Source organism: Malus sylvestris, chromosome 10 (assembly GCF_916048215.2).
Source record: "Malus sylvestris chromosome 10, drMalSylv7.2, whole genome shotgun sequence".
NCBI classification, from domain to species: domain Eukaryota; kingdom Viridiplantae; phylum Streptophyta; class Magnoliopsida; order Rosales; family Rosaceae; genus Malus; species Malus sylvestris.
Window position 1 is genome coordinate 40879616 of NC_062269.1, and position 12685 is coordinate 40892300.

The following is a 12685-nucleotide window of genomic DNA, read 5'->3' on the forward strand; positions in this document are numbered from 1 at the left end:
TTTTTATATACTAAGCTACTGTGAGATGAGGGTTTAAACTCAAAACACATTGGATTGAAGACGAAGAGATATCCACCTAGACAATTCACCACTTGCAAGATTATATTCCGATAATGTTTGTTGCTTTGCATATCACACATTAAATTTCCTAAGTTTTTCTTTCAAAAAATAATAAATCCAAACATACCAAATGCGTAATCAAGACTTCTGTTAGGGGCTAACTCATAGACAAGAATCATTTCACTTCCTTCCCAGCAGAAACCTAGGAGACCAATCAAATTCCGATGGTAAAGCTTGGTCACTGTTAAGATCAAAATTTTAAATTCTGAATTGTCTAGTTCAACGCGGCCTAGGCGCTAGACGGTGGTGCTCCGCCACGATTATCCCGAAATCGTTTACTAAATCGGCAAAGCTATTAGGCGGCGTAAGTCGGACGCCTAGGCGGGCTAAACGGTCGCTGGGCGGGCTAGACGGAAGCTGGAAGATCTGGGCGGGCTGGGAAAATACGATAGCCTACCCAGAAGTAGGCGGACACTGGGAAATCTAGGCGATGTGCGTCTCGCCGTCTCTGAGAGAGAGAGAGAGAGAGAGAGAGAGAGAGAGAGAGAGAGAGAGAGAGAGAGAGAGAGAGAGAGAGAGAGAGAGAGAGAGAGAGAGAGAGAGTATGAATCTGCAATTGCAAATACAATGATAAGCAGATGGCGAGTATGAATCTGCAATTGCAGATATGATGATAAGCAGACGGCGGCAATGGTTTTTGACGAGCAACTTAGGGTTTTTCCTTCTGAAAGTGACTCGGTGATTGGGAACCGGGATGCCTAAAAACTAGTGTCTTTGGTTTTTTTTTATTCTAAGGATAATAAATGAATTGGATGACTTTTGGTTTTTTGTTAGGGTCCATTAAGCCCATCTATAAATGGACGACAATTCTATTCAAATGTAAAACAAGGAATACATGGCCCAACTTGCATTTTATTTAGAGAACTTTAATGAAAAGCTCTGGTACTGTTCACCTTAACGAAAAACCACATTTTTACACTAAAAAGTCAATCATGATACTATTCATTTTACCTTTTATTTTGTCTTTATCGTTAAAACTCAAAGTTTTCAAGCCATTTTCATTAGTTTTCTTTTTTATTTATAACCTTACAAAATGATACAAAACTAACAAAAAGAGTCTAAATTTTTACATATTTTTCATACATATATAATTTTCTTTTTAAGAAATAACATATTATTCAATGTTTATTTACATATTATATAGAAAATTTACTTAAATCCGCCTAGGCCACCTAGGCGCTAAGTCCTAGTCCGCTACCCGACTAGCGCCTAGCGTTTTTTAGAACATTGGAATCTATTAAAAGCCTTTTCACAGCTATGTCTTTTCCATTGGACAGGCCACCCTGCACAATATGAAACAATATATGAGTTCTATATCAGGAGAAATTTTTCATAGTGACCGGAACACGAGTAGTACATCACTTATTTTTATATAAGTGGTGAAAATTTGTATTTTTTAAGTTATTAACTTTTTAAAACACATATTTCACTATTTGTATAATAACGCGTGACTATTCCTTCTTCCGGTCACATTGAAATTTTTTTCCTTTATCAACAAGATCCTGTTTCTAATTAATGCTGATGCATAATTAATTAGGGGTGGGCACTTGGAACCGAAAACCGAAACCGAAACACGAATCGAATCAAACCGCACCAAACGGTTTGGTTTTGCGGTTTTAAAACGGTTTTGGTTTCAAAACCGAACCGCGGCACACAAAACGGTTTGGTTTCGGTTTTGGGTTTTCAAAACCGCACCGAAACCAAACCGAAACCGCACTTTTTTTTTTATTTAGTTCATTATTCAACTAGGTTATACAGAACACTTAAACATTTGGTTTTGCGCCGCCAGAACTTCTGGGTTTGCACCGACACCGAGTGGGTTTGCGACTGCGTCTGCGCCTCCTTACATCTCCGCATCTGCTTTGCGACCTGGTCACCTGTGAGCGACTGCTTCTGCATGTGCTTCTGCCTGCGAGCGACTGCTTCTGCATCTGCTTCTGCCTGCCTGCATCTACCTCTGCGAGCGACTGCTTCTGCCTGCATCTACCTCTGCGAGCGACTGCCTGACTGATTTCATCTCTGCTTTGTTGTTGTATGTTGCTGTTGTATTTATCAGAAATTTCTCATCAGAATGATGTATTTAAGTAGCAATCATGAACTCTGTTTAGTGTATCCTTGCTCACATTACCCTTGCTAAAATCCGGTTCTTGGTGGGATGAGAAGTTATGGGAACAATTCCATCACTTCTCTGACTCTGTATATCTGCCATCTGCATAAGAAAATTTATGGTATTCTTGCATGATTTCACATGTGGAATAGCTTCTTTGAGAAGAGATTATGTAATATGTCTTGGGGTTTAATTATTTAAGTGGTAAAAGCAAGGTGTGGGTTTCTATAGTTCTGCTCTAGCTAGCAAAATGAACAATCGGTCACCCAAATTTTTACGTTATGACATATAAGTTCATAGTTTTTGCATTGCCTGAAGTTGTTTAACTGCCATCGGTTTGATTTGTTTTCTCTTGTTTATTTCTCATGCAAATTTCTTTGTTTGTTGATGTTTATCCTCTTGATTTGAAGAATTCTTTGTCTCCCCGCGTTGTAGGACTATCGTTTTACACCAATGAGAAGGGGTTATCTGAAGCGTTCTCTCAGTATGGACAAGTGATAGAAGGTGATTGCATTCAAATGCAAGAATACTGAGGCAACTATCTCTAAACTGATTATATTCTGTCATCTTGTTCTTAAACCTTATTTATTTTTGGCAGCCCAAATTGTATCGGACAGTCTCAGAAAGATCGAAAGGATTTGGATTCGTGACCTTTGCTTCAGAAGATGAAGCCCACAAAGCCTTGGAGAAGATGAATGGCAAGGTAATTCCTTGTTTTCTGTTTTCGTTAATCCATTTGAATCTTGCCATATTAAATAACTCCAAAATGACATATTCAAAACACTCACAGCCACTGAATGGACGCGTTATTTTTGTGGACTATGCAAAGCCGAGAACCAATTATGGCAGTGGAATGCCGATTGCAAGAGGACCTCCTGATTCGATAAAAGACGGTTGATCTACTTATGCAAGGTCTTCTATTCGCTGGGGCGCACTTGCATGAAGGATTAAATGCGGGGAAAATCAAATTCATGTGAGTTTGCTGTATTATCTTATCCTCCCTATTTAATCTGTGACTGCGTTGATTCACCGTCTTCACTGCACCATTTGTTGTTTTCAGTTTGTTAATCTATGCATGGACCACTACTGTAACCCGTTCTCAACCGATGAACTTCAAACTATGGTGCGTATCGCGTCATTTTGCCTTCCTCCCTATTTATTCAGCTATTACATATCCAATTGTATTGATTCCTGCTACATTATAATAGAAATGTGAAGTACAAAGTCAATTTAAAAACCTAATATCTATCTATTTTCTTAGTATAAAATCCTAATATCTATCTATGTTCTTCTTTCGTATTTTATTTCAGTCAAGGTATGAAGAATCCAGCAAGCATAGTGGGATTGGTTACTCTTCTACGGGGGACTCCCCTGAGAAGCCGGAGGACGAGGCAATAGAAATTGACTCGGAAAATGAAATAGACGTTGAAGGTGACTTTGAATCTGAGGGCGAAGATGAAAAAGTAAGTAACTCTGATTCAAGAAAACGTAGTTGGGTTTGGGATCATTTTACAACATATTATGTGACGAAAAAGATGAAGATGAAGATGGTATACTTTAAGGAAGTTGAAGATGAAAAAGATGAAGATGGTATAATTATTGTTTGCCAAACCAAGGGGAAGAAAAGGGTTGGACCACCAACGGAAGAAGATTGGTCCAAGGCAGAGGTTTTTGTCAAGTTTTTACGGGTGTTTTATGATGTGACTTTGAGGGTGAGTGCTTCTACACATCCCACGGTTCATACCGGCCTCCATGATGTCATAAAAGTGGAGACCGCCATCAATAACTTGGAATCCCGAGCCAACATGCAAGTGGGTTTACTGTCGGAGCAATTATTGAAGGCAATGGCATCCGATATGAGATCAAAATATGAAAAATATTTTGACTCATACCATGAATTGAACCCTCTTATTGTGATTGGACTTGTTTTAGATCCGAGGTTCAAGTTGAGGCATGTCACACAACTCTTTAGAAAGAAACTTTCCGACATTGAGGCACAATTGAAAACTGAAGAAATAAAAAATATATTGCGTGCCCTTTATGATGAATATGTTCCTAATGTTGAAGGTGGAAAATACATGAAGAAATCGGAAAGTTTACAATCACAACCTTCTTCTACCTCATCTAATGTGGCTATGACGGAAGATGATCTAATTGATGAATGGATGCATTTTGTTGAAGATAGTGATGAGAAAGTGGTGGGAGATGAGATGGATTCTTATTTGTTTGATCCCTTGGTACAAATTACAAAAGAGGAGTCCACAAAGTATTTTAACATTCTCCTATGGTGGAAGGTGAATGGTAATAAGTATCCTATCTTGGCCACAATTGCAAAAGATATTCTTGCAATTCAAGTTTCGACCGTGGTATCGGAGAGTGCTTTTAGCACCGGTGGTCGAGTGATTTCGGATTTTAGGAGTTCTTTAACTCCTAAATCGGTGGAGGCCTTGATATGCATGCAAAATTGGTTGAGGGGTGATAATATTATTACTTTGGATGATGATGCACCTTCAATTGACCACATTGAGTTCTATGAAAGTATTGAATCCGGTAAGTATATCAATTGAAATAAAAGAACTTTCTTTGTTTTCTTTTTTCAACTAAACATCAATTATATTTTTTATGTTTTGTATTGTGTAGAGTTGGCCAAATCGACTTCAAGCATTGCCTCTCTTACTCTTGATCAAGAACCACAACAAGCTCCAAAGCAATCTCAAGGTTCTAATTCACAAGAGCCTCCCCTTATGCGTTTACAAAGTGCAAGGTCTTCACAAGCTCAAAGGCCTCCTAAACCTTCAAAGAATAAGTGTCCAAAAGGAAAAGGAAAGGTAAAGGTTTGAAACTTGAACGATGCAAAGTAAGTTGAAAACCAAGATTTTGTTGAATTCCATGAACCATTTATTTTTTTTGTTGTACTAATGCCATAAGGCATTTGACATTGAACTTTGTTTGAAACTTTGAAGTTTGAACTTTAGTTGTATTATGGCAAACTTAACTTTTCAATTGGGTTGTAGTAAACTATTGTGATTGATTGGTGATCAAGTTGAATTTTAGTAGATGTGAATTATGTGATGCGTTTTTGTGCAGTTTTGTGCAGTTTTATGCAGTTTTTTGGTGCAGTTTTGGTGCAGTTGTGGTGTAATTTTTGCTGCTGTTTTTTGTGCAGTTTTGTGCAGTTTTGGTGTTGTTTAGCTGCTGTTTTTTGTGCAGTTTTTTGCTGCAGGTTTGGTACAGTTCTTGGTCTTGTTTTGTTGCAGGTTTGGTGCAGTTTTTGGTGCAATTTTGGTGCATATTCATTAATTAATATACAAGAAAAATAAGACCATCTTATACATAAATATGTGTATATTTTAAATTGTACATTTTTTTTCTCAAAAACCAAACCGAAACCGTTTGAAACCGCACCGAACCGAACCAAATGGTTTTGTTTCGTTTCGGTTTTGGCTTCAAAACCGCACCGCAAAAAGTTTCAATTTTGGTTGTGGTTTCACTCGAAACCGCACCAAACCGCACCGCGCCCACCCCTATAATTAATGATATCGCACATACTTGTTGTCTCTTTTGATTAAGAAAAATATAATTACGTTTGATTACCTTGTAAACAACGCCACAACTGCCCTGTCCAATTTATAGTGGACAAGGATTGTCTGCCCTCCTTGTTTCCGTGCCCTCCCATGGCCTATTGTTTTGTGTGGTCACGATTAAGCCACGTCAACATTTTATATTATTTTTTTATAGAGATACTAAGACAAAAATAAATAGTAATATAAAATATTGACGTGACTTAACTGTGACCACACAAACAGAAGGGCATGAGAGGGCACAAGAACAAGGAGGGCAGACAATCCTTATCCATTTATATTTTGCCTGGGAAAAGTTATTTGCGGCAACTCTAACTGTGCTATAGTCGAATTGCCATTCTGAAAGGAGATGGATTGTCTACCCTCCTCTCTCCGTACCCTCCTCATACCCTCCTGTTTTGTGCGGTCACGGTTAAGCCACGTCAACATTTGCTTTTTGTCTTATTATATTTATAAAAAAAATTAATACAAAATGTTGACGTGGCTTAACCGTGACCGCACAAAACAGTACAGCAAGGGGAGGGTATGGAAAGAGGAGGGCAGACAATCCTTCTCCATTCTGAAATACTTCCAGATCTTTTCTTGGTTTTCCCAACCTTTTTCCCATGACTGTCAGCATTATTAAAAGAAACAACCATTGCCATAACAACGATAAGAAGTTTTTAGTTATGACGAAAATATGGATGATATATCACGTGTTTTTATATAAATGTGGTGAAATTTTTTTAATTTTTAAGTTATTAATACACATAATCCACAATTTATATAGAAACACGTAATGTACTACCTTATATGATGATCACATTGAAAATTTTCTCAACAACGAGGGAAGCCCACGATACAGGCCTAGTTGGACTCTGATCATCTGAAAAATTAAAAGGAAGAGAAAGTCTTATCTATTGAAGCATAATAATCTTTAAATGAGACCTTCAATTATATATATCACGAAAGAAGTTAGTTGAAATTTTATCATAAAAATAATTAATAATATAAGGAGTGAAGCGCATGTAAGATCCATTAATTTTTTATGTGAGATTCATATTCAAAACATAATTCAAATCATGAGATAAAATTGTGGAGTGAATATCAAACAAGTGATTAACGCTATATTTGTTGAGAATGAATTCTAAAAAAAGTTCAGATTCCACCGTAAAACCAATTTGGTGGGTAGCCCAACTTATATATATACACATGCTATACCTTGTTTGCCTGGAAGATTTACTGGGGAATAAGCTGCTGCGTCGTAGAAAAGATTGACCTCAAACCTCAAATTACAGCTGGGTCTCAGGATTCTCCCTCCTTCCTTTCCTTCACAACATTTTGGGATATCCGAGATGGCCTCTTCAAGGCAATCACTGCAATTTTGTCGGTCCAAATCAGGGGTACACTGGACTATTGCATATATGATTTGATTCGTTGCAGGGAAGAGTGCATGTCCAGCTGCAAATTTTGTAGTGGTGTCTCCTGCTGCAGCTTTCTCACTTAAAGTCTCCAACAAGGGCTTGAGCACCAGCTTGAACTGCTCAGCGTTTGGCGTGTTATTCACACCGGGCACAAACTTAACCGGATCATCTTCCTCAACACCGAAAATTGAGACGTTCGAGTAGCGAACCATGCACCGTTGTGCCCATATGATCGCTTGTTTTTTATTGGTGTAGTTCTGCAGGAGAATGGAGATGGACTCGTTGAAACATGTACGGCAGTCGTTTAGGGGAACGTCTCCTCTGCATAGTGCCATTGCATTGACTTTTTCGGGATCTTGTCCGAGAGAAGAGTTGTAAAACCCGGAGCTAAATTGGGTTTTGTTAGAAGAGAGACGAGAGGAGGGTGTTGAGGTTTCGTGTGTAGATGCTGGCGTTATTGAAGGTTTCATCGGTACTGAATACTAGGATCATTACATAGCTTTAATAAAAGGATTATTATCCTTGAGATTTGTTTGATCAATAGAAATGGTTCATGAGATTGAAATTCAATAGAAATAGTATCTAAAATTGTCCACCATCCATAATTTTGATCATTCCGTTAAAAACTCTTTGGGCGATTTTAAAAGCATTGCAATTCACTCGATTCTTAATCAAATTCAACCCATAATATATCAAAATGAAGATAAAAAAGTGTAGAACAAGATTATATCTAATTGGAAGCCCAATGATTGCCAGAGATGGACAAAACATAGCCTGAAAGGTGACTGCTTCGCTAGAAAATTCGCTAGAAACTGGGTAAACTTTAAACGTTCATAACTTCTTCAATACTTAACGAAATCGAGTGATTCAAAAGCAAAAATCATACTTCTCGACGAGATGAATAGAATGACATCTTTCTTGACTGCTAACTCGCCATGGTTTGGCCGGAAAACTGCTCGAAATTGGCTAACTCGAATGGTTAGCCACTTTCGAGCCGTTGTCCGACCAAACCACAGTGAGTTAGCCTTCGAAAAAGATACCATTCTCTTCATCTCGTCAGGAAGTATAATCTTGTTCTACACTTTTATCTTCATTTTGATATATTATGGGTCGAATTTGGTTAAGAAACGATTGAGTTACAAAGCTTTGAAAATTGCCCAAAGAGTTTTTAACGGAATGACCAAAATAATGGATGGTGGACAATCTTAGGGACCATTTCTATTGATCATGCAAATCTCAATGACTATTTTGTATAATAACCCTTAATAAAATAGACATTTGCGTAAAGGTTTTCTCCTTTGGAAAAAGAAACCCCTACTTGAAATGAAATTTTACTTCATTTGACGAAATAAACTAGTAGGATGAGAACTAGAAGGACGAAAAGAAACAATAAAAAAAACTATAAAGTGAAAATAAAATTCTGAGTAAAATTCAACCAAATAAGAGTATTTTTAAATGAGATGTCAAATTGAAAACGTTAAATTTTAATTTGATAGCTGACTTGACAATTTGATATATTGTCAATATTTTCCTTCCATCTGGTATGCCAAAATTTATTGCTCCATTTATGTTTTTCAAACAAAAATAATAAAAATTGGAGTTATTTTTTGTTTAAAAATAATAAAATAATACTTAAAAATACTAGCATTTAAGGTAAGGCAAGTATTCGCCTTTGTAAATAAGGCAGCTTCAAATTTGATATATCATTGTCCATGTCCGATTATCCTTATTTTTCATGTCAGTTTTGACATCTTCGTTGGAGTAAATGATACATTATTTATTACTGTTATATGTCTATGTGATATTTTTGACATCTCTTTGAAGATGGTCTAACAAAGTTCAAAAATGTTCTGCTCTAGCTATTTGTATCCATGATGCCAGAAGGATATTATTTTGTTAAGATTGGAGAATTTGAGATCGAGATAGAGAGAATTACAGAATGGTAGAATGGTCTACTTTCAAGTGTCTCACTGTCTGCAATCAATTGTTGAGTTTTGCAGAGTAATTAAGCTGCATTAGTGAGTGACACGTGGAGCTCTACTACTTTAACTAAAAGTCCACATGAAATTAGCTGGAAATTGTTGCATGTGTAACGCTTATGCAACTTCTATGTAATGCTCCCGAAAGTGAGTTGAAAGGTCCACTTAATTCTCATGGAAAGCACGGCCATTTGTGAAAAGCTTGAATCAGGCCATCATCTTCGGCCAAGAGCTATCGGCAACAAATTGACAAAATAGTTTTCAACCAAAGTGCTAAAGGGAATTGGATTAAAAGAAATATTTTAAGTTCGATTCTAAGGCAGACAATATATAGCTTCATGACAATTTAAGTTTGGCCTTAAAAAGTAATAAAATATAACTTTTATGGAACTTTGCATGGTTAGAGATGAAAATTTAGTCCTAAAATAGTTTTTAAAGTATTAATTTTCAGAGGATTAAAACATTACCAAAATTACGTTTAGTCTTCCATAACCCGAGTATATATTGAGAATGCAACAAGACTAGAGTCATTAATTCACCGAAATGACATATGTCAGCATTTCACTTGCTAAAATAAATGAGGTTTGATTAATCAAAATACTTGTTGTTGCGTTAAAAGGGTATCTCTTTATAATAGCCAATTTGGCAAATCCAAGAGCCTGCGGTCAAAAGAGGTATGTGATTGAGTATTACCATGTAAAATATATTCTCAGGAACTATTTAGTTTGGACACTTATTGGTCCACACAGTACGACCACAGCCAAAAAGTTGTATGCGAGTGCGTTTAATTCTTGGTTTATTTTTCTCCCCTGGACAAAAATCAATCATGGCCAAATTTCTCCATTTATTCCACCCCACCCCAAAGGTCAAATGCTAAACCAAAGCCAAATACCCCCCTTAAGAATTAGCCCAAAAATGCGTGGACTCGCCCAAACCCAGCCCACTCTCAGCCTGATCACACGCCCAACTCGCCCCACGAAGGTTGAGGCCTTCAACGCCAGACAAGGTCCACTGTCAGGGCTGCTGTCTACCACCGTCATGAGCCCAACGACTCTTTTCATCAATTGACGGCTGAGATTTTTGGACTGTTGGTTGATCCAACGGTCCATATTCAAATTTTGTTTTTTTTTTATTTTAAAAATGTATTTTTAAAATACATTGAATCTAACGGCTGAGTTCGAATATTATCAAATCTAACGGTAAAAAGAAGATCTAACGGCCGAAATTTAAATCCAACGGCTAAAATAATAAAAAAAATTATTTAACTCAAAATTCACCCAAAAACTCTATAAATACCTATGTATTTGTTCAAACATCCACACAAAACTCACTTTTCTGATACAATTCTTCCAATTTTTCTTTCTACCATTTCTTTCAATTTCCAAATTGTTCAACATGGCAAGAGAGAGTAAAGAAAATGTGTGAGAGTAAAAATGAACGTATAGATGTATATAAGAGTGAATGAGTTAGTCAATAAAGAAAGAGAAAGAAACAGCCTGTTCCATCAAGAGAGTTTTAATTTCTTTTTTTTTTTTCCTGGTCTAGCACCGAAGTTTCAAAGAGAAGACTGAATGAGCGATTGAAAATAAGCCTGTGTTATCATCAGTACCCCTAAAATTTGTTAATACGATATCCTAAAATATAGTATTAATTTGTCTGTATATTCGAAACCACCGGCCCTATTCTCTCATATTTTCTATAGATATCTATATGTTGCATTTTCACTTAAGCGGCTTAAAAAAACTTCACTTAAATCATGAAAATTATAGAATAGTGTGGGGACGAACTCTAGGCCCATATTCTATGGGGCTCGTGTTGAATTTGATTCCTAGTGTGGCTAAACCACACGATGGTGGTAAAAAGGAAGCTGAAATGCCTATGTGAGTCTTTCTGATCCCTGGAATGGTAGATTACCATAAAGAAACCACCAGCTGGTCTTTTAAAAAATAAAAAATAAAAAAACTATGTGCTACGGTGAAGATTCCATTATATTGTGGTCATACTTCATAAAAAAAATATTATAGTCAGATAATCACGTCTAATATAAAAATTTAGCATGATTATGGAGTTTAACCTAAATTTCTAAACAAAATTAAATGTACGAAAAATATACTTCTTTTTGCAGAGTACATTGGCCGGCCCAAGGCCCTAAACACATTTAAATACAACTGTGTCTGGCTCTAACCATACTCCATTTAGGGTAAATACTCCTTAAAAATTGCTGCGTGGGTGCCGCAGAGGATCATCCCAGACGTGCATGGCCCAACGCTCGCCCAGACCACAGCAACTCTAGGTGAAATGGGAAGCGCTTTCTTGACATGCATGCATGGCTTTCTCTTTGGCATCCCTATCATGCCCCCAGATTAACCAATAAGCCAGAGTACCGCCACAACAGCTTGACGGTGACTCTAACATCAACGAAAGATTTTCTCTTCCCTGTTCCTGCATGCACATATGGAATTGTACGTACGTACTCGATATTAATAATATCAAGCCAAAACCTAATCAACATAATACTAATTAGTTAATTAAATTGATCATCATTTTAATCATAATACTTACCACCACTTTTGGTTGGCTTTCCTTCCCCGTAGAAGAGGTCAGGCCCGTACCTCACCTGACAGCTTGGCGAAAAAATCATACCCCATGTTCTTCCCTCACCTCACAAGTCTCCTGATACCCACCGATACCTGCCCTCAAACACCTTTGACAGTCAGTCCCATTTATGTCCGGAGTACATTGCATCAAACAATATATCGACGTCCATCCGTTGCCTTTCTTGTCATCCCCGGTTGCAAAATAAATTGGTGTGGTATTGCCAACATCTCTGTCCACAAGACCATTCATCAAACTCAACAAGCTCGGATTAAACTAGTCTTTGTTTGACACTTTGTTCACACTGCACCGATATCGCTATGGAAGCTCCTCCTCTGTGGCAGAGATGGAGCGGTTCGAATATCCCAACATGCATTTCCTCATACCAAACGATAGATTCCCTGTTGTTGGTGCAATTTTGTTTGAGGTTCTTGGCAGCGGAGTCAATGCAGTCGCGGCAGTCTCCGGACTTGACAGAACCTCGACAAAGGTACAGGCCGTACACTTTTTTGTCGTTGTGTCCGGAGGTGGAGTTGAAGAAGCTGGTGCCCGAGGATTTAGAGGAGAGTTCGGAGAGGAGTTTGTTAACGTTGTCTTGGAAGGGGCCGTTTTGGGCTTTGTTAACTTCTAAGGAGCTGAAGTGGTGGATGTAGTGAATCGAATTGGAACAGATAACAAGTTTGAATAGGCCAATGAATGAAAGGGATACAATTATTAGGGTGGGACCACGAAAATTAACTAATGACATCTTAATTTGTTTGATCGAATCCCTAACAGTTCCTGAACTGGTGGTGCAAAAGGAACATAATTAGAAATAATTAAGGTGGTTTTTTAGTGATGGAGATCAAGTGACATCTTTGCTTGCTGGATGGTTGAAGATTGTTGAATTAGTGGTGCAAA

General features: G+C 37.4%; 2 protein-coding genes and 2 pseudogenes across 2 annotated transcripts; 2 read left to right on the plus strand and 2 right to left on the minus strand.

Annotated features, from left to right (window-relative positions):
* Positions 1–1165: 1165 nt before the first annotated feature.
* Positions 1166–7665, minus strand: LOC126585196 (cysteine-rich repeat secretory protein 38-like). The gene is made up of 3 exons (XM_050249620.1): positions 7009–7665; positions 6596–6673; positions 1166–1403 (listed from the first exon to the last, which is right to left on the minus strand). The coding sequence occupies exons 1-2, from the start codon at positions 7544–7546 to the stop codon at positions 6597–6599; spliced, it is 615 nt and encodes a 204-aa protein (XP_050105577.1). The 5' UTR covers positions 7547–7665; the 3' UTR covers positions 1166–1403; position 6596.
* LOC126585199 (small RNA-binding protein 11, chloroplastic-like) lies at positions 2170–3160 on the plus strand (annotated as a pseudogene).
* LOC126584577 (zinc finger BED domain-containing protein RICESLEEPER 1-like) lies at positions 3303–5299 on the plus strand. Its single transcript, XM_050248908.1, has 3 exons — positions 3303–3350; positions 3538–4777; positions 4868–5299. The coding sequence occupies exons 1-3, from the start codon at positions 3303–3305 to the stop codon at positions 5065–5067; spliced, it is 1488 nt and encodes a 495-aa protein (XP_050104865.1). The 3' UTR covers positions 5068–5299.
* A 3888-nt stretch (positions 7666–11553) lies between the features above and the next one.
* Positions 11554–12643, minus strand: LOC126585190 (cysteine-rich repeat secretory protein 38-like; annotated as a pseudogene).
* Positions 12644–12685: the final 42 nt, after the last annotated feature.